The 22,222-nt window shown below is 39.5% G+C and overlaps 1 protein-coding gene across 1 annotated transcript in view; it reads right to left on the bottom strand.

Annotated features, from left to right (window-relative positions):
• The window catches only part of sorbs2b (sorbin and SH3 domain containing 2b), a 284,278-nt gene that overhangs the window by 118,393 nt on the left and 143,663 nt on the right, over nucleotides 1–22,222 (bottom strand). The window contains exons 10-14 of the mRNA XM_068029420.1: nucleotides 15,869–15,935; nucleotides 12,471–12,518; nucleotides 9,520–9,706; nucleotides 7,037–7,151; nucleotides 1,620–1,790 (exon numbers count right to left, since the gene is read on the bottom strand). Coding sequence (XP_067885521.1) covers nucleotides 1,620–1,790; nucleotides 7,037–7,151; nucleotides 9,520–9,706; nucleotides 12,471–12,518; nucleotides 15,869–15,935 — 588 coding nt within the window. The remainder of the gene's footprint in view (nucleotides 1–1,619; nucleotides 1,791–7,036; nucleotides 7,152–9,519; nucleotides 9,707–12,470; nucleotides 12,519–15,868; nucleotides 15,936–22,222) is intronic.

Genomic DNA, 22,222 nt, shown 5'->3' on the forward strand with positions numbered 1-22,222 from the left:
GAGGAAACTGAGCCTGTATTCTCTAGAGTTTCAAAGAATGAGAGGTGATCTCAATGAAACTTAAAAAAAACCCTACAGAGCATGACAGGGTGGATGTAGATAGGATGTTTCCCCTGGCTGGTGAGTCTAGAACCAGGGGATATCATCTCAGAATAAGGGGTAGGCCATTTAATTCTGAGATGAGGAGGAATTTCTTCACTCAGAGGGTGGTGAATCTTTGGAATTCTCTACCCCAGAGGGCTGTAGAAGCTCAATCATTGAGCATGTTCAAGACAGAACTCGATAGATATCTGGATACTTATGACATCATGGGATATGGAGATAGCACAAGAAAGTGGCGTTGAGGTAGATGATTAGCCATGCTTGATGGGCTGAATGGCCTACGCCAGCTCCTATGTTCCTATGTAGTGTTTCTGCATAGGAACTGATCACAAGCAGAAATGTCGGAGCATTGGAAAAAGTTCAGAGAAGGGCCAATAGATTGATACTGAGTTTAAAGGGCCTCAGCTATCAGGATTGAGTTTGGGTTTTTTAAAAACTTAGGAAAGGGTTGACTTTGAGGTCTTGAAAAAGGATTAGACTCAGTCTAATTGGATAGACTATTTGAGCTGGATAGGTTAAAGGAGGACCAGGTGATATAAATTTAAGTTTCAAAAACAATGAATTAAGTTAGAATCTATGAACTGTCTCTTTTCACAGAGTCACAAACTTCTGGTACAAGTAGCCAGCACATGCAGTGAGTGTGGATTCACTGCAAATGTTAATTCGGGACCTGGCAGAGATCCTGAGATTGGCTAATGTATCTCCTTATAAATGATAGGTCCATCATTGGGGGTTGTCACTCAGTCACAACAGTCTCCTAGGCCTGAAAACATTTAATGCTTTATAGCTGACTGACAGACACAACCCACGGACAGACAGAGACACAGACACAAAAGTTGTGAATTAACCCAGCAATTCTGTTCTACAATGTCTGTACTTAATAAACATGATCAACACTTTGGAACATGAAACCACAAGTATAAGCCATGCAGATAAATAATTAAGAGTTCTCAAGTGTTCATTTTAAATACGAGAATAAACTATTCCACCAAATAGCATCTAATTTATGGATGCCATTTTAAATTACTTTTTCTACACTAATATCAATAACTTCAAAAAGAGAGAAAGTAGTGATCATGCCCTTATTAATTTTACTAATTTGTGAAGAATCTATTCAAAACAGCTTAAAATATTCTGATCAACAGCTAATTTTGTTTTTAAGACTTATCTTGTATAACCACTGAATGACACCTTTAAATTTACTCTTAGCAATTAAAAGTGCAAAATAGCAGGAGTAGAAAAGCAAATGCAGAATACTTATTGCTCCAGGACCATCCCTCAGCACGACACAGACGGTTTACTTCATTTTGTTGCTAAGTATTTATAGTGATTTTTAATTGATTTGGTTAGAATTATTCGAGCAGTTACCACTGGCAGATATTTTCATGCTACCTTAACCAAAACAAAAAGCAGGTCCTGGATTAGTGGACTTTTCAACCCCTGAAGTATGTTACTCTGCTGAATACCAATGCAACATGCCAGATTAGTTGCTGCGCCAGTTTGTGTGTGCCACTTACAACCCATTTCTGCTCTTCTCGGAGTTTGAGACCAAATTCTCGAGCACTTTGGGCTGAGGACGCCTTACTTCCTGCAGTCTTCTTTCTCTGGGGTACTTGCTCTTTACAAACCTCATACTGAGGCTTATTGAACCTCCTGTCTTTATAAAGTTGTGCCTCTGTAGCACTAGACTTTGAGAATAGTTAAGACATTGAGCAGGTAATGACTTCTGAATGTTTCTTAATTGTAATAACAATTAAATGTCCTTTCATTCTATTCAGGAGTGCAATAGTCAAAAGGTAAAATTCTACCCCAGCTCATTGGGCTCAAAAAAATTACCTGATCATATATTACGTTATTATTAAAAGGAAAGACTACAATACAGCATTTTGTTCTCTGGTGTACTGTTACATATATACTCTGACTAGCAATATGAAACAATAATTACAAACAGAGTGAACTTCACCATATAAACATGAACAACATGGCTGTATGAAAATAAAACCCTGCAGTTGTTGGAAATGTATAGCAGGCCAGTTATTATCTGTAGAAAGAAAGGACAGACTAAAGCATTGCCCTTCTTCAGGACCCATATGTTGGCTTTGTCTGCTCAAATCCATGAGTTGTATAGATATGGAATTATAATGGTAGCTGTGATGTAGTACATTGAAATTGCAGTGAAGAAAAATCAATGTTTTCATTATGCAAAGGGAAATGGTGAGCTTTTTTCCCTACTATATTTATTGTGAGTGTAGAGATGGAACAAAAACTGCCATATTCAAAAGTTAAGTACTGTACTGATGAAGGAGAAGTTAGGAGAGTTTGAGCATACTGGGACGAAGAAGGATTATTAAGATATTCCGTGGCCCCTTTGATTCACAGCACCATTCTGGTTTCAGAGCCACTTTCATCTGAGATCAACTCTGATGATCCTGAAGTAACAAATTGGAGACACTTTTCCTTAATAAAACAAAATGCATATTCTGGTGACAAAACTGGAATTGAGGCATTGGAAACTAACAAAGTTCAGATAAACTAAAAACGCTTTTCTTGTTGTGCAGGGATTAACATTAATAAAATGGAATGCAAAAATGTTTAAAATTCAAGCTTGTCCATTAATCCCAAATTGGAGCTTCTCACTGCAGAACTGAGGAAAACAAGTATTTCAGTTACAGTATACAGACAAAGCCACACAGTTATCAGTCAGTTGCCAATAATTCCCCATAACTGGAGCTATTGAATATGGCAATCTTGGTAGTAATCAAACAGGATTATTACAAAAAAAAACTGGATAGGTTTAAAAGGAAATATTGCATCTGTTATCATATGCTAAGTGCATCATAGCTCCTATATTAAACTCTTAAGCATTCATTTAATGAGGGCTTTGTGCAGTTTTCAGGACTGGCCAAGTTTCTAGACCAGATGGAACAGTGTGTTCTGAAAACTCTGCTTTACATTCATCACGTGGAACATCTCGATCTATAGTGAAATCGTAAACATGCTCTTTTTCTACATCTATTTAACAATTTCATTATAAATAAAGAATAGAGGAAATCTTCCCTCATATCTTGCAGGTGATAGGTAAATTGGCCGTTGTAAATTGCCTCTCGTGCAGGTAGGTGGAAGGGAATATGGATTACTGTAGGGTTAATATAAAGGGGTGGTTGTTGGTCAGCACAGACTCGGTGGGCCGAATGGCCTATTTCAGTGCTGTATCTCTAAAACAAAATAAAAATAAATAAATAAAAATCTGGGAAAGTCTGCACTGTAGCTCAAGTGAGAACACCTGCAATTATTTTTTTAAAGTTTTGTTGTAAAACGATGCTAGCAGATACAATTGATGATGTAATCATATTTTTATAGTGCTGTTCACAAACCCGGTAAAGAGACAGGAGGAGACACTTCTGAAAACAAAACTCGTCCACTCCTATTCTTGGACCTCCATTACATTAAATGCCTCTCTCACCAAGACACATTCCCAATTGTGTCACTATTACCTCATTATTGAACAGCAATTACAGACAAGGACACAAAACATCCCTTGTTCTTGCTGTGTTTCTTGGTGGCACTGCTAGTTCCATGCAGCCATGTAGGTTGGTGGGTGCTTAATATTACACAACTTTCAGTTTCATTAAACTACTGGAATTTTCACAGATACCTCACTGTTGTTCGTGAACAGAAAATGCCAGAGTCTTCACTGATGCCTCACATTTCCTTCTGTTGAACATTAAGAACTGTGCAGAACATTAGCAAGGCCCTAATAGCTTTAAAGGAACTCTTACAACACAGCAGTTACATCATAATTGACAAACACATTCACTTAAGTTGAAATACAATGGGTACTTTTGCAGTGAGACAGTAGAATACAGGAAATAATAGAGCTCAAATCAGATCATATACACATTGCATGATTTTACATATCACTTACCTTGAAAGTTTAAACCAAAATAGAATATTTTGGTCTCTGCTTCAAGGACCTCCCACTATTGTAGTTCAATGAAAGGTAGAGCCTGCGGCATTATGATGTTTTAATGTTACCACTTAAACCCATTCCTGCCCTTCCTTATATTGTAATATGTTAGTGGGATTCTAATCCTTGAAGTCTTTACTGTAGGTATCATTTACACACAATGCATATCTCACAGAGCTTTGAGTTGCATGTTATGGCTTATTTTACATTATAAATTAGTGTTATTTAGGGATGATACTATTAAACAGATTGAAAGACAATTCAATTCACAAAATCTTTCAAAGACTTTCATCTAGGTTTACCCCTGCTGTGAATTTGAGCTTTTGATTGCATCTATAGAGCAGTGCTCCAGAATATTGTCAAAAAATCAATATTCCATGGACAGAAAGTCACTCTGAATGAATAATTCAGCCAAGTATTCCAGTTCTTTGTCACTAAATGAAAGAAGCATTAAGATCTGTACCAAGAAAACACATCATCAGGGACACCTTGCCCGAGTCCCCGTGATCAAATGGCCATTCGAGGACAGTGCAAAAACTTGTAGTTGCTAAGAGGAAAACGAAGAAGTGACTATAAGATGCTGCCACATTAAGCAGTCATTATGAGTATGAACACGATTCATGTTTGACAGTCTCAAATTATTTGAAAAAAACAAACAAACAAGCAGACAAAAAAGTTGGTTTACTCAGATAACCCTGTACCTGGCTTTGTAAATGGTTGTTACTGGGCTAGGAATACGGCACAAGTCCTGACACTCCAAAGCCTCTCCACCACCTACAAGGCAGAAGTCAGGAGTTTGATGGGATACTCCCCATTTGCCCAGATGGATACAGCTACAGGAACTCAAGGACTTCAACAGCATCCAGGGTAAACCAGTCGGATTCATTGGCACCCCATCCAGTAGCTTAAATATTCACTCTTTCCACCAATTTATTGTGCCTGCATTGTGTACTATTTAACTGTCTACAGGATCCACTGCAGCAAATTGCCAAGGCTTCTGCGCTAGCACCTTCCAGACCCACAGCCTCCATCATCTAGAATAACAAGGACAACAGGCGCACTGGAACACCATCATCTCCAAGTTCTCCTCCAAGTCATGTACCATCCTGACTTGAATATATATTGCCGTTCCTTTATTGTCACTGAATCAAAATCATGGAACTCCCTATTGTGGGAGTGACCCCCACATCCCAAAGAATGATTAAAAATACTAGAAACATTCCACAATGGCAGTTTGAGAATTTGACGTCAGTTTAAAAACATCTGGCAAACTGGTATCAGTAAAAGTGATCATGAAGCTATCCAATTGTCTTAAAAACCCAATAGGCTAACTAATGTTTTTTAGGGAAGGAAAACTGCTGTCCTTCCTTGGTCTGACCTGTATGTGACTCCACTCCCACACCAATGTGCCTGACTCTGAACAGCCCTCTGAAGTGGCCAAACAGTTGTATCAGTTGTATCAAACCTTTTGAGGAAAGCAGCAACACCCATATCTGGAGAAAAAATAGAGTAAAAAAAAGAGTTCTCTCTTCCTCTCCTCACTTCAATTTTCTTCTAAAGGAGAGTGGAGGTGATGGTTTATTTTGGGATAGAGTTGCATTGGTATTGATGAATAATTCAAGCAGTTGAGCATTCTTCAGACTTGAGCTTAGTCGGCAAGAGTTAGAAGACTATTCTCCAATGAGGGGGTGTCAAAGCCAAGCATGACGTTGCTCTTGACTGCATTCCACAAATGCACTTTCTGCAGAGATCAATGAACAGCGATCATCTATTGGAAACTGGAGAAAATGTGGTCCACTGCAGTAACTCCAGCAGTATTCTAACTGAGATCAGCAAGCTCAGCGCAGCTCCTGGACTGAGGTTGGACCCTTCCAAGTCTGTACAGCTCAGTTTAGTACCATACGAGACACTTAGTTACTGAAGTCTTCAGTTCAGTCCAAATATTATTTCCTTTATTATAAAAATAAACTTTGAATAATCCTTCAAATCAATCTATTTATTATCATGCATTCTTTATTTGGTTGGGCTGATTTTGGCAGCTAGTTTCTCTAACAATTTCCATTGAAGTTATTAGAAAGGAATAATGGGCAAGTAGAATAATGGGTGTGTGATCCAAAATCTCCATTTTCTGTCCCCACCAAAGTTTGAAGTTACTCCCATTGGGTTTGACAGGTGTTTAACCACGGCTATGTTAGAGGGGCACTTGGGAAGAGTTTTAGCTTAGTGGGGGAGGGAGGAAATGGCTGTAACAGAAGTTGTTATTGATATCTTCTCAGACTGTGACTACACTGCACTCTCTCTCATCATGTTTTTTGACCTATCTGCAGCCTTTGACATGGTCAATCACACCATCCTCCTTCAACATCTCTCTATCATTGTCCTCGCTTGATTCCATTCTTCCTTATCATCCTGCTCCCTCACAGTTTTCTTTTGGTGTCCCAGTCTGGTTCCTCACCTATGGGCTGCCCTCTGTTTCATCATCTAAAGACATGGGGTCAGGTTCCACATGTATTCTGATGACCTCTCTGAACTCCTTGACTGTCTTGGTATTGTCAGATTGCTTGTCCAACATCCAGTCTTAGATGAGATGCAATTTCCTTCAGTTAAACATTGAGAAGACTTCTAACAGGCAGGTACTGGATCTGACCAATCTGACTGGGCATCAAACTACTCACTAACTTAGAGTCAGAGTTATACAGCACAGAAACAGGTCATTTGGCCCATCGTGTCTGTGCCTGCCATCAAGCACCTAACTATTCTCGTCCCATTTTCCAGCACTTGACCCATAGCCTTGTATGCTATGGCATTTCAAGTGCTCATCTAAATACTTCTTAAATGTTCTGAGGGTTCCTGCCTCCACCACCCTTAAACTTGTTTTACCTTGGCAAAAAATACATTGATTTATCCAGAATTTCATCTATTCATCTTATGACACAATAGAAAAGTAGTTTAGAACAAAGTTCTTACTGGACGTTCATGCTCTAGGATTGACGACTTTCCTGGTTCATATTCAAATATGCTTCTAGGTTCAGCACGGTATCTGCGAGTATCAACTTTTCTATCAGGAGGATCCCAGTCATTCCTAGCAAACGATAGTGAAAGCCATCATATTCGTTACATGCATTGTATTATTGGCATCACATTTCACAACTTAAATGAATATAAAAAATTCTGGGATCGCAGAATGTGGGCAATTCACTAAGTATATCTTTAACAGATGTACATAGTACTCACATGCTTGTCTTTAGGTAGTAAAAACTTATTGTTAATCTAGTTAGTACACACACCGGCTGTGATAAAAAAAAACTCAAATACCAATATCCCAGTGACAGAAATCCAATTCTCTAAGTGGTAAATTAGTATATGAAGTGGGCACTTATAAAGGAAAAAGGGAGCATAATAGATTCATTGGGAGAAGAGATACCCCCTGCATGAAGTAACATTATAGAGCAAATTGTTAGTGAAAATTGTTGAGACAGTATATCGTAACCTGCATCGAAGAAAAATGATTTCAGAGTAATTTGTCTCCTTTGAAAAGTAAAATTGCACTGGTGACATCCTGCTGTCATCATAATACAGGTGTGATGTCATGCTGGGTTTAATTATAAGTACTGGGCAGGGGTTGCAGCAAAATACTTTAATGGGTTTAAAATGAAAGAATAGATCTTCTCAAAATACAGTACCGAGTTACACAAATTGTTATTTGATTAATACCATGTGTGTGTTAGAGAGAGGGATGTCTTTTTATTTCATAATTTTTGTTTTTAAACAAGAGGTGCCTGGGAATGAAACACTTTCCAGTCAAGCACTCCCAAATCAGCTAGAGCAGGATAAAACTTTATGCAACTTTGCCCAGGACTAATACAAGAGAGCACCAGTGTGATATTTTCCCATTTCCCACATCAGTCATCCACTAGCATCTAAAGAGGGAAAAGGAGAGAGACTGGTCTTGGTTTAACGCTGCTCACCCCTACCCCCTCGGGCAGGAAAGGTACGGGCAAGGGGTTAAAAACAAAATCCTTTCTCTAGCCTGCTGCGTTCCCGGTCACTATAATATTAATGGTTGTGACTCAGGTCCTCGGCAAAGCTTCTGCTAAAGGCAGGATGGGACCTACTTGAGGTGAAAAAGTCATAGCCTGATGATATAATTGGCGCTGCAACAGAATATGGTCAAGCGAGGGGGAGTCCTGTCAGAAGAAGAGAGGGTAAGTGATAAAAATGTCCTTTTTACTCTCCTTGTTGGGCTATGAGGAGCAGGAATGTTTCCCTAGAGCCTCTCAAGGAAACCTTGGGCCTTACCTGTCCCATCAGAATCCGCAGTCCCAGCCTCCCCACCAATTGCTTAGGACTCTTCCCCCACTGCTTCTCCACGCCCCCAACCCCTCAATCACAAAGGAACTCTCCCACCCCACCACCATCCATTAATTGGCAATGTAGAACCGCCCTGGAACCCCTCCTTCCACTGATTTACAAGGATGATACCAAAAATGCGAGGGTATACACATAAGGAAAGGATGAACAGGCTGGGTATCTTTTCTCTTGAAAAAACGCTGGGAGGTCTTTAAAATTATGAAAGGTTTTGGTAGAGTTGATACAAGGAGAATGTTTCCACTTGTGGGGAACAGCATAGCTGGAAGCCATGAATATAAGATAGCCAACAAAAACCAAATAGGGAATTCAGAAGAAACCTCTTTACCCAAAGAGTGATGAAAATGTGGAACTTGCCACCAGAGGGAGTAATTGATGTGAATAGTATAGATGCATTTAAGGGGAAGCTAGACAAACACACGAGGGAGAAGGGAATAAGGGGTTCTGATGATAGATTTAGATGAGAACAGATGGGAGGAGGCTCAAGTGGAGCATTAAACGCCGACATGGAGTGTTTGTGTCGAATGGCCTGTTTCTATGCTGTATATCCTATGTAAACCTATGTGATTGCTGGGGATTGTTTCTGGCTCTAAATTCCCATTATCCACCGGCCAGGTAGAGAATCTGGCCAGGTGTCAGGTGGAACTGCGGGTAGTTTAATTGAAATGGGGTCCTGCTGTTAAGGATCAGGAGGGCCTCTACATCCCTGGACTCTAGGTGCATCAACATTAGTAAAATACAGTGCCAAAGAGAGAGAGAAATAAAAGAGAAATGCCAAAAATGTTCTACATTGCTGCAACAGATTTTTCATGGCATGAAAATACTCAGCATGAATCTCTATTCTAATCTCTTTCCAATAAAGGTACATACACAATCTCTCAAATTTAAAGCAACTGGAGTCATATAGCTTTAAAACTAGCAAACCTCTCTAATATTGAAAATTTAATATTGAAATAAGTGCCCAAATGAATAATAAAACTCTCGTTTAACTTTTGAAGTTGATGAGTCCTTGGATAGTTGATCTTGGGAACCTCAAATAATTTAATATTCTAAATGCAGAGACAGGTTTTTATTACACTTACTTTTCTGTGAAGCCTGTTTCTCGCAATCTTAGTTGTGAAGGTGGTGGAACAGGTGGAGGCGGAGGTAATGGAGCAGATTCCTTGAAGAATTCAACACCATTGTCCGAGGTACTTTTTGATAAGGGTCTGTAAGTATGTGTCTTGGGAGGAGGGTGCGCCTGAACAGAGGTGAATGAGCTGTAATTATCTAGCACAAAACAATGAAAAAGATATTTTTTTTAATCTTCAATAGAAAACAACAGATAAATTCAAAGTTGGCTTTCTAAATACTATATATAGACAAAAAAGCTTACACTTTTGTACAGATACATGTCAAGAGCTGCTCCCAAACACATCTTCATAGAAATATGGCATAAATCCCTTTGATTGGAGTTTTTGCTGCATCTCTGGAGAAGTTACTTTGGAAGAGTGGGAGGACAAGTAGGGAAATTCCTATCCCATATATAATAAAGCAATTTAATAGTCTGCATCATTTCTGTACCACCAACTGAGTTGATTTTCCTAAAACTGCTTCTGTTATAGTGCAAAAAGCTTCACTTCCAGGATTTCAATAATTCTGTCAGAGATTATTGTCAAAATTCCACAGGTGAGGTGGTCTCTACCTATGCTTGACAAAAATGTTTCTGGACTTGTATTCAGTTTCAGTATTAACTATTTTTTTATTGGATAGTGTAAAAAAAAACAAACTCATTTATTTAACACAAACTGCACTGATATTTATACTGAAGTCACTAACTCATTTTCCACTGGAGAAATGCACTGTGACGGTACAAAATGCAGCCCTAGAGACCAGGAAGGACTCAGGTTTGATTTTGGGTCTGTGGTGGGTGAGCTGATCTCAGCAGGAATCGCAGAAAAGAGAAGACCCTGGCTTGTGTCCCTGCGCTAGGAAAGGGCGGAAGGAGAAAAGGGGGCCAAGGACCTGTTTGACTGATGCTCACTGCTGCTGGGCCAGGAGAAATTATACTTGATGATTCTGCTCCCTATGGTCAAGTAGACTCACAACACTCACTTTCAAGGCTCATGCGAAGAATGGCTGCTTGGTTGAAGTACTGGAGAGCTACCAACCTCTGTGGAACCATACCCACTTACAGAAGAAAGACATTAAAGAAAAATGTAGAAACTAAGTTTCAGAGCAGAGACCATCATTGGCAAGAAAGAGGGCACCAGAACTATGGCTTAGTACCACTCCATAAAGTGTATTTACCCGCTAGCCTATTGGGAGAGCTCTACTGCAGTTTAAATCCTCCTCTACTCGGTCACCGTTTTGTACATTGGTTCTTAATGTCAGAATATTACTTTCTGCTGTGTCATTATGCCGTTTCCATTTCCCATAACATTCTTGTGCCTTCTGACAGAGAGTGAATGCCAATGATTACAGCTTTGTGCTGTATGGGCACACCCACTGAGAAACTGATTCAGACTGCTCAAACTAATGTCACATAAGCCCCGAAGCGCCATCGCAAACAGGCTCTCATCCGATCCGTCTGCATTAGATTCAAAAGCGGGTCCCGGAGCTGAAAAGGCCAGTGTGTGAAGAGACTGAGACACCCAGTCTCATTGACTTACCAATTTAGTGTAATTAGACATGAAAGAAAAAGTCAAAGATGAAAGATATTTCACATAACAATCAAGGCACATACAGATGAAATAGCTTTTGTTTTCAGTCAGCTTTTCATGCTTGGATGAGTAATGAAATGTAATACCTGAAGAAAAAGTGTTGGCATATTGGGAAGGGTAAGTTTCTACCTGAGCCAGAAACAACTAAGCGCTTCTTCATTGCTATCTCTTCTACCAAACCTGCCTGTGCTATTGTCTGGTGCAGCAAGCTTTTATGGTGTTGTTTTATCTTAACTTCCATCGAAATGAAGATTAGGTCATTTGTAAAGAGAAACAAGAAGTGTTGCGCAATACATTGCTGATTGAGTCATTACACCCTTCTGAGCATAAGCATGATAAAATGATTTGTTGGGCATTTTGCCACAGTGACGCTGTCCCTTTAAAATACAGAACACACACCCACACTTTCCCTATCCCTGTGCAATTTTCTTAGCAACGGTTAGCAGATGGACAGCTGTTGTAAACCATATTCAGTTAGACCTTTCCTAGTTCCAGGTTTGCCAACTGTGAGACAATTTCATAGATTCCAGTATGCACACTCCTAATCTAGCATTTCTCTTGACAGGATCCGACTGACCTGCTGTAAACTTCCAGAAACTTCTGTTTTTATATCAGGTTACAGCTTTTCATTTTTATATTATCACAGGCTTAGTGCCTACTTGTCCTTTTTGGTAAAATGGGACCAGTGGGTGGAGAAATACATATTGCAAAAGGAAAGCACTTTACCTGAAACGTCATCTGGTCAGTAGATGCAACTAATGAATTTAAGTAGTGACCAGATTGTTATGGATAATAGTACAGAACTTTTTACCCCAGTGAATGCAGCATTAATATCTAAAGCATTTTAAGAATTAGAGTTCCTTTTCGATTTCTATTTAAAATTAAGGAAGAAATCTGTAACTTTGGTCAATCTTTTATTACTGGAGACATCATTTAATGGGGTGTAAAGCCCCTGGGAACTTCAGATGGTCACGGTTTCATTTTGAGTGATGGACTTGATGGGAAAGGGTAGTGAAGGTCAGGCATTCCAAAGTGGGGAATGGGAGTGAGGAAGATTTCTTTCAATAGTTTGTGGTGTAAGGATGGACAATAATTGTTACCACTTCCAATGCTTCAGTTGGCCATCAAATCTGGGGCGTGGATCATTAACAGGACCTGTGCACAGTTAAATAAGGAGATTTATAACGAAGGCCCGCTGGATGAAGACAGGGAGAGGGAGTCAGTAATGTTACATTTACACGCTTGTGTGGCTTGTGTAATGTGGCCCAAATGGGAAAAGCTGTTTTCTAGTTTTATTTGACATCTAAAATGGAAAGATATAAAATTCTTACCAGGATAAACATATGCATATGTAGCATTGAATGCATCTGTATCATCATCTGTTAAAAAATAAAAAGGAATGTTGAAAGTGGTTTACTGCCAGCCATCGGTATTAATGGAATTGGACGAATAGTTTTATTTTCATTCTTATAAATCGTAGACCACTGCGGCTTGCCATCAAAGTGGCTATTTACTAAACTGACTCTAACTGGTTCAGACAGCGTACTTCTAAATTCTCTTCACACATAGGAGTAGGCAATCCCTCAATCTTATATGTGATGCTGTCCTACTAATTCCATAAATTATTATAAATCCATCCAACCGTAATGTAGATATTTCACATCTAGATCGATTGCCCACCTCCTTGGGTATGTACTTGTCAGTGTGGTATAATGGCCATCAAAGTTCACCATTTATTGGTCCATAATGTCAGTTAGAAGCCAACAGTTCACTTGTTTTACAAAACAAAAAGAAAATTTAGAAGGCATAATTTCTGGTGGCTACATCAAACATGGAACATAGCAGGCCACTAATGGCAGCAAGCATGTAAAAAGACAATATAATAAAATAAAAACAACAACATTTGAAGCAGCTGGGTGCAGCCTGTATGGTGAAGCTACGACGTCTCCCTGGTGCACAGAAATGGAAAAAAGATCTGAGCTGTTCTATATTATGGGATTTGGTTTCAAAGCTGTGTCACAGTCAATGTGTGTTACCGAGGCAATCATCCCATTATTGTACTGTGAGAAGCACAAAGAATTCAAAATACTTAACTTGGTTGGTAATACTAACTTTTTAAGGATAACTTCCGTAACAGATACATGTCCAAACAGTTCTCCATCCAAAGCTCCAAACATTACAACAGAAGGGCTTCTTCCAGACAATCTCCAAAAGCCAAGATCAAGTTCCAAAAGGGGTTTGTGGTAAAAAGGAGACAGTACTGAAGGGAGGGATAACCAATGCTCAGTGTATTGCAGGAGAGCATTGAAGAAGGAATTCCAGAAGGCATTTGATAAAGGTGCCACATCAAAGGTTATTGCAGAAAATAAAAGCTCATGGTGTAGGGGATAACATATTGGCATGGATAGAAGATTGGCTAGCTAACAGGAAACAGAGAGTAGGCATAAATGGGTAATTTTCTGGTTGGCAAGATGTAATGAGTGGTGTGCCACAGGGATCTGTGCTGGGTCCTCAACTTTTTACAATTTATATAAATGACTTGGATGAAGGGACCGAAGGTATGGTTGCTAAATTTGCTGATGATACAAAGATAGGTAGCAAAGTAACTTGTGAAGAGGACCTAAGGGGGCTACAAAGCGATATAGATAGGTTAAGTGAGTGGGCAATTGGAGTATAATGTGGGAAAGTGGGAAATTGTCCACTTTGGCAGGAAGAATAAAATAGAAGCATATTATCTAAATGGTGAGAGATTGCAAAGCTCTGAGATGCAGAGGGATCGGAGTGTTCTAGTGCAAGAATCGTAAAAGGTTAGCATACAGGTACAGCACGTAATTAGGAAAGCTAATAGAATGTTATCGTGAGGGGAACTGAACGCAAAAGTAGGGAGGTTATGCTTCAGCTATACAGGGGATTGGTGAGACCACATCTGGAGTACTGTGTACAGTACTGATCTCCTTATTTAAGGAAGGATGTAAATGCGTTGGAGGCAATACAGAGAAGGTTTACTAGACTGATACCTGGAATGGGCAGGCTGTCTTACAAAAGAAGATTGGACAGGCTAGGCTTGTATCTGCTGAAGTTTAGAAGAGTAAGAGGTGACTTGATTGAAACATAAAAGATCCTGTGGGGTCTTGACAGGGTGGATGTGGAAAGGATGTTTCCCCTTGTGGGAGTATCTAGAACTAGGGGTCACTGTTTAAAAATAAGGGGTCACCCATTTAAGACAGCGATGAGAAATGTCTTCTCTCAGAGGGTCATGAGTCTTTGGAATTCTGTTCCTCAAAAGGTGGTGGAAGCAGAGTCTTTGAAAATTTTTAAGGCAGAGGTAGATAGATTCTTGATAAGCAAGGGGGTGGAAGGTTATCGGGGGTAGGTGGAAATGTGTAGTAATCAGTTCAGCCATGAACTTATTGAATGGCAGAGCAGGCTCGAAGGGCCAAGTGGCCAACTCCTGCTCCTAATTCATATGTTCGTATTAACTGCTGAGTGGAAACATCTCTTTACTAAAGCCCCTCATATGAAGACCTGGACTCAGCAGCTGGTGCCAAGCACACCTGGTATAGTAGTTAGACCTCTAGAACAGCAAGATAGTTAGTACGTTGCAAGCTGTAGTACTGAAGGCAGGTGTCCATGGTTTAGTTTATGAGAAAACTCAAGACGATGCAACAGCTGCTAGAATGTGTGCTTACTCTGCCTTTAAACATTTGGTAGTCCTCAAGACATGGCTGCTGGCTGTTAAGTTCTGTCCCTTGGGCAGAAACTGTGCACTTTTTAATGGGACAGCAGAAACTTTATCTGTACAGATTCCTCAGTGGATTGGTTTAGATTCTCTTAAACATGATTTTTTTTCCATGTATCAAACAACTATCTACCCATTAAAATAATGCTATATAACAGATTTTCATTCCAGTGCAATCTGATATTTAAATCTACCAGTCACATTTAGAAACATCTGTAGTAATTTTGGCTTTTATCAAGAGAAAAACAGGCGATAGCTACTGGGCTGCCCTGATTTCAATTACCTTTTCAATTGTCATCAATGTAAAAGAAAATCAGAAGATGTATAAAACGTTTATTTCCATCTGCAAAACATCAACAACCTCCATCCCTGCCTCATACCATCTGTTGCTGGTACCCTCATTCATGCTTTTGGCACCTCTGGACTCAACTGTTCCAATATTCAAGCTCGCCTCCAACCTCTGCAAAATTCAGCCAATATCCTATCCAAGTTCTGCTTGTACATCACTCCTGTCCTCGATGACATACATTGGCTCCTGGTCCTCCAACAGCTCAAATTTAAATCCCTCCATAGCCTCACCTCTCCCTTTCTAGAACCCCCCCATCTCCCCAGAATTTGCCATTGTGCCAACTTGGACCTTTTGGGCATCCTCATCTTTCCTTTGCCCTGCAATAACAGCAGTGTCTTCAGCCTTGTAGGTCCTTTGCTCTGGAATACTCTCCCTAAACTGTTCTTTCCTCCTTAAATCTCTGTGACCAAGCTTTTGGTCACACCATTTTGTTTCTCCTTCTTGGACTTGGCATCCATTTTTCCCCATATGCCCCTGTGAAGCTCCTTGGGATGCTTTTCTATAGTAAGGTGGGGGGGGGGGGGGGGGTGGGGGTGATATATAAATACAAGCTGTTGTTGAAATGTGACATGGAAATGAGAGCTCTGAGGTTTACATTCAGACATGTAAATTAATTAAATCAGACATCCACTGCAACATACCTGGCTTATGTACCATATGTATTTGCTTGAACATCGTCTTATACCAGTCTTTGGGTCGATCCACTGTCTAGATTACAAATGCAAGCTTAAATTAGTCACCAAAAAGCACAGTACACACTCACTCTCATTCTTCATTTAACTTCGAAAATTCAGTGCTCATGTTTTTTTCTATGAAAGTGGAAAATAACAATTTCTTTCTCCAATCTTCTGACTCTGAAATGTCTACACTTGGATTTAATACGTACTGAGCAGATTTTAGAAATGCCGATGGTCATTGTAGGGATTGACTGCTAATGCTCAATGAGTGGTTAAGCTGTGACCACACATTATACTCAGAATACTGGGAGCTCTGAGCTGCGCAAAGGACTTTGAACCATGATAATGTTAAGTGACTCTATTGTTAACAAGCATAAGAGGAGCCTTCATTGCACTGTTTGCTGATAGTACTTCTACCAGAAGATGAGATGAATGTAGGGTGCAAAAAGGAAAGCAGGGATGCATCAGATATTACTGCTGTCCCACAATATCCAAATGATTAGTGAGATCCTGATGCAATTTCAGATCAGAAAGCTCTAAGCACAATTCTTAGTCTGTGCCAAATTCTTTCACAGCTGATAGTTGGGGCAGTACAAAATATCCTTAGCACCTCTGGGCAAAGGAATGGGAAATAAATTATCAGCCATGACCATTGCTGGAAAAACTGTCCATGTTGGACGAGCACATGATCAGATTGTGATGTTATCTATAATGGAATAGCCTGGTGAAACTTACCATCAAGGCTAAGTGGAACAACCAGTTGGTAGAATTATAAAATGTAACCTTTGTTACATTCAAATTATGCAGCCCAGTTACATACAATAAAGATAAAACGGCTTGATTAAAAATAAATCCTAAATTTATTAGCTACCATCAGTTGTTGCCTGCAATCAAGTTAGATTTGCTTTTTCAAATGAGCAAAGACTGAATAACTATAATTTTAAATCGTTCCCTGACTTCCCGTTCATTTTGCTTCAGGGAATATTATTACTTATATTTAATCAGTGGAGCAGGCAGGGCAAGATTACTCTGATTACGATGCATCATAAAATCATAGGCACAGAAATATCAAATTTATTCTACAAATCAGCTCATCTAATCTCATCCTCCTACTCACTTTCCATACTCTTTAATATTCCCCTTGTAGACAGCTAACTCTCTATGAAAACAAGCTCTGGCAAAGAACTGCCCTCATTTTCTAACCTCCTTTAATTGTTTATGGTTATCTAAATTTTGAACCCTCTCACTACTGTCGCATTGATCAGTGGAGTTTTATCATGACCTTTCATAAGCTTGCCGGCCTGTATTAGATGATCCCTCAACCTTGTCAGCTCTGTTGAAAAAATCTAATTTCTCAGATCTCCCTTCAGAACTGTAACCCCTCATCCCTTGTACCACACTGCTTCATTGCTTTTATACTTGTATAAATAGATACCCAAAGCTGCACTCAATACTTCAATTGCAGTCTAAGGTCTTGTATAGGTTGACATTACCTTCTTTTACATTTTATGTGTCTAGATACAAAACAAAGGATTCCATTTTTTTTAAAAATGGTCTTGTTTACTTGCACTGCCACCTTTACTGAAATGGTTAATCTGGATCACTCAGCATATTTTCAGTCACAGACACTTAGTTTTATCCTACATTGCTTACAGCTCTCTGCCCAGATCTCTATCCATTTGGTCCTTCTTAATTCCAGATGCCAGTATATTTGCCTCAAGTCTCTCATTTTGGGAAATGCATTTAGAAAATCCATATAAACCTCAGACATTACATTATATCCCCATCCATTTGGTATTTTAAGTACTGTAGACGGAAGTGTAAAACTACAAAAAGATATTGATAGATTAAGTGAATGGGCAAAACTGTGACAAATGGATTTCAATGTAGGCAAATGTCCACTTTGGACCTAAAAAAGGAAAGAACAGGGTACTTTCTAAATGCTGAAAAGCTACAAACAACAGAGGTCCAAAGAGACTTGGGGGTGCAGGTACACAGATCATTAAAATGTCATGAATAGATACACAAAAACAAGCAAAAAGGCTAATGGAATGCTGGCCTTTCTATCCAGAGGACTGGAAGGATAGAAGTCATGCTTCAGCTATACAAAGCCCTGGTTAGTGCACACCTGGAGTACTGTGAGCAGTTCTGGGCACCACACCCTGGGGAGGATATATTGGTCTTGGAGGAAGTGCAGCTTAGATTTACAAGAATGATAGCTTAACCCTTGGAGTACAGGTATGAGGAAAGATTAAATAAATTAGGCTTGTATTCTTTGGAATTTAGAAGGTAAAGGGGGGATTTGATCGAAGTTTTCAAGATATTAAGGGGAACAGATAGCTTCTCTCTGTCTACCCTATCTCCCTTGTTGGGAAGTCTAGGACTAGGGGGGCATAGTCTAAAAAATAGAGTCAGACCTTTCAAGAGTGATATTTGGAAACACTTCTTCACGCAAAGGGTGGTAGAAGTTTGGAACTCTCTTCCACAAATGCTGATTGATGCTATATCAATTGCTAATTTTAAAAGTTAGATTGTTAGATCTTTGTTAGGCAGAGGTAATAAAGGATATGGTACAAAGCTGGGTATATAGGATGAGGCCACAGATTAGCCAGGATCTCATTGAATGGCAAAACAGGCTCTAGGAGCTAAATGGCCTACTCCTGATCCTACATTCCTGTATTTTTCCTTCAAAGAATTCTATCAAGTTGGTCAGGTAGGACTGACATTTTCGAAATTCACACTAACTTGGTCAAGTACCAAAAGGCTGTAGAACAACAAATCAACACGAGTTCAGTCAATGAGCGGAAAATGGAACGGGGGGGGGAGCTACTCAATATAAATTGTATTTTACTACAAAAAAATTAAAGTTTGTTTCAGTTTACATGCTCAAGCCAGTAAGAAACTAGAATTTACGTTGCGCGTAGATGTTGTAAATACATGTGAAGGATGAGTATCAGCTACTGTGAAAGTTTCTGTCTGTAAACTATTCATCTTGCAAACATTTTTTTTTGAAGTAACTGTCACACCAACTTGCTTTGTTGAATGAGAATTTTCTTTAATCAACTGAGTGGAGATCTGAATGTGTTTTTTTTAATGAAATTTAAAAAAGAACAGATAAAGGATGACTTTTCTAGGGAACAGGGGGAAGCCCTTTGACTCCTCCTCAGTTGACCATAACATGACCCATTTGTGCAAAAATGGGTAATTCTGAGTAAGAAGTGATAGATATTCTGGCACGACAGACATGCTTTAACCTCTGTGAACTGCACGTATCCATCAACTCAAAGACAAAGCACACACAGCTGTTTACTATGCAATGAAATAGGATTAATTAATTACCACATAGTGAAGGTGCCCCAAGGCAGAAGTGATCATACTGTGATTGAATTTTACAGTCAGTTTGAGGGAGAGATGAGTGGGTTTGACTAGTATTTTAAACTTAAAGAAGAGCAATTATGAGGGCATGAAAGCAGAGCTAGCAAAAGTGAACTGGCAAAGTAGGTTAAGGGATAGGTCAGTAGAGATGCAATGGCAGACATTTAATAGGATATTTCAGAATACACAGAATAGATACATTCCAACGAGAAAGAAAAATTCCAAGGGGAGGACCCACCATCCATTGTTAATTTAAAAAATGTTAAAGAAAGCATCAAACTTAAAGAAAAGTCATATAATTGTGCAAAGATGGGTGGCAGGTCAGAAGATTGGACAGAATATAAAAAGCAGCAAAGAATGACAAAGATCAATAAGGAGGGAAGATAGTAAGAGTTTCTATAGATATTTAAAAATGAAAAGAGTTAACCAAGTGAGCGTTAGTCCTATAGAAGGTGAGTCTGGGGAATTAATAAGGGAAGGTAAGGAGCTGGCAGATGAATTGAACAGGTATTTTGCATCGGTCTTCACCACGGAGGATATGAGTAACATCCCAGAGATAGCTGTAAGTCAGGAAATGGAAGGGAGGGAGGAACTCAAGAAAATTACAATCACCAGGGAAGTGGTACTGACCAAACTGCAGGCTGACAAGTCCCTGAGCCCTGATGGACTTCATCCTAGGGTCTTAAAAGAAGTGGCTAGTGAGATAGTTGATGTGTTGGTTTTAATTTTCCCAAATTCCCGAGATTCGGGGAAGGTTCCATTAGATTGGAAAATAGCCAATGTAACTCATTTATTCAAAACGAGAGGGACAGAAAGCAGGAAACTACAGGTCAGTTCGCTTATAATCTGTCGCAGGAAAAATGTTAGAAGCTATTATTAAAGACGTTATAGCAGGGCACTTAGAAAAATTCAAGGTAATCAGGCAGAATCCCCAACATGGTTTCGTGAAAGGGAAATTATGTTTAACCAATTTAATGGAGTTCTTTGAAGAAGTAACATGTGCTGTGGATAAAGGGAAACTGGTCGATATACTGTACTTAGCTGTCCAGAAGGCATTTGATAAGGTGCTACATCAAAGGTTATTGTGGAAAATAAAAGCTCATGGTGTGGGGGTTAACATATTGGCATGGATAGAAGATTGGCTAGCTAACAGGAAACAGAGAGTAGGCATAAATGGGTCATTTTCTGGTTGGCAAGATGTAACGAGTGGTGTGCCACAGGGATCAGTGCTGGGGTCTTAACCTTTTACAATTTATATAAAATTACTTGAATGAAGGGACTGAAGGTATGGTTGCTAATTTTAACACAAAGTAGGAAAGTAAGTTGTGAAGAGGATTTAAGGAGGCTACAAATGGATATAGATAGGTTAAGTGAGTGGGCAAAGACCTGGCAAAAGGAGTATAATGTGGGAAATGTGGAATTGTCCATTTTGGCAGGAAGAATAAAAAAGCATATTATCTACATGGTGAGAGATTGCAGAGCTCTGAGATGCAGAAGGATTTGGCTGTTGTAGTGCATGAATTGCAAAAGGTTAGTATGCAGGTTCAGCAAGTAATTGGAAAAGCTAATAGACCGAAATCATTTATTGCAAGGCAAATTGAATACAAAAGTAGGGAGATTATGCTTCAGTTATATAGGGCATTGGTGAGACCGCATCTGGAGTACTGTGAGCAGTATTGGTCTCCTTATTTAAGGAAGGATATAAATGCGTTGCAAGCAGTTCAGAGAAGGTTTACTAGACTAATGCCTGAAATGGGCGGGTTATTTTATGAGGGAAGGTTGGACACGCTAGGCTTGTATCTGCTAAGAAGTGGCGACTTGATCGAAACATATAAGGTTCTGAGGGGTCTTGACAGGGTGGATGTGGAGAGGATGTTCCTTTAGTGGGAGAATCTAGAACTAGGGGTCACTGCTTAAAAATAAGGGGTTGCCCATTTAAGACAGAGATGAGAAGAATTATTTTTCCTCAGAGGTGTTACAACCAGGCTTTGCCTGGTTTAACCACAACAGGGTTTAATTTTAGATAACACTGTGTTTTGGCGCCCCCTCAGTGAATCCTTGTTCACCTCTTTCTAATTGTAAGGCAAAGAAATCAATTATACAGGTTTTCTTAGATTTATTAATCTTAAACTCTAATTCGGGTAATGGCTATGAATACACGATGCAACCTTGCTAGCATGCAATAAACACACATGCAGATAGAAACAGAAAAAGTAGAAAAAAAAAGAGTAAAGGGGAAAGGTTTGAGACAATAGATGGATTGTAGTTACAGTCCTTTGAGTTTGCTGTTGAGTCTTTGGTTGCCGGTAAGTTTTGCTGCTCGTTGGGGCCTAGTGCACGCTTTAACTTGTTTCGATGTAGAAGTCTTTTCTCTCTTGAGGTTTACGCATCTTCAGTGGGTCCGGAGGCTTGTGAGAAAGCGAGAGAGTACCAACCAGGAGAGAGGCTTTCTTTTCCAGCTTCAGTTGTAATCTCGGCAGTCTGTTCAAACTGTCCTGTGAGCACAATTCAAAACTCCAAGTTGACCAGCAGGTTAGTCATGTGACTAACTGGTCTAACCACTCCTGCGTTTGTGGATTTCAAAATTCTCTGTGGGGGGGAGCAACGGCGGATGTTGGTGTAGTGCTGCCCAGCCCAATCTCAGTTAATTGAATTCTTTTGTCTCTCCAAGCACTGTCTCGTGTATGCAAATGTTTTTCCAGCCAGTGCTTGATCTCTTTAAACAAGTCATCTCTTCATTGCAGCCACAGTTTAAAATTAATGTTCATATGATAGGCCTCAGTCTTGGCAGGTAGGGGTTTTTATTACACCTCCACACCGAGCAGAATGAAATGATATTTTTTTTTTTTAAAAGAGCATTTCATTAAAAGGGATTAGACAGAAGGTAGGTACAGGAAAACACACATGCATCTCTCTCATTTATTCAGAAATCCTAACAGTTGT

Source organism: Heterodontus francisci, chromosome 4 (genome assembly GCF_036365525.1).
Source record: "Heterodontus francisci isolate sHetFra1 chromosome 4, sHetFra1.hap1, whole genome shotgun sequence".
NCBI lineage: Eukaryota > Metazoa > Chordata > Chondrichthyes > Heterodontiformes > Heterodontidae > Heterodontus > Heterodontus francisci.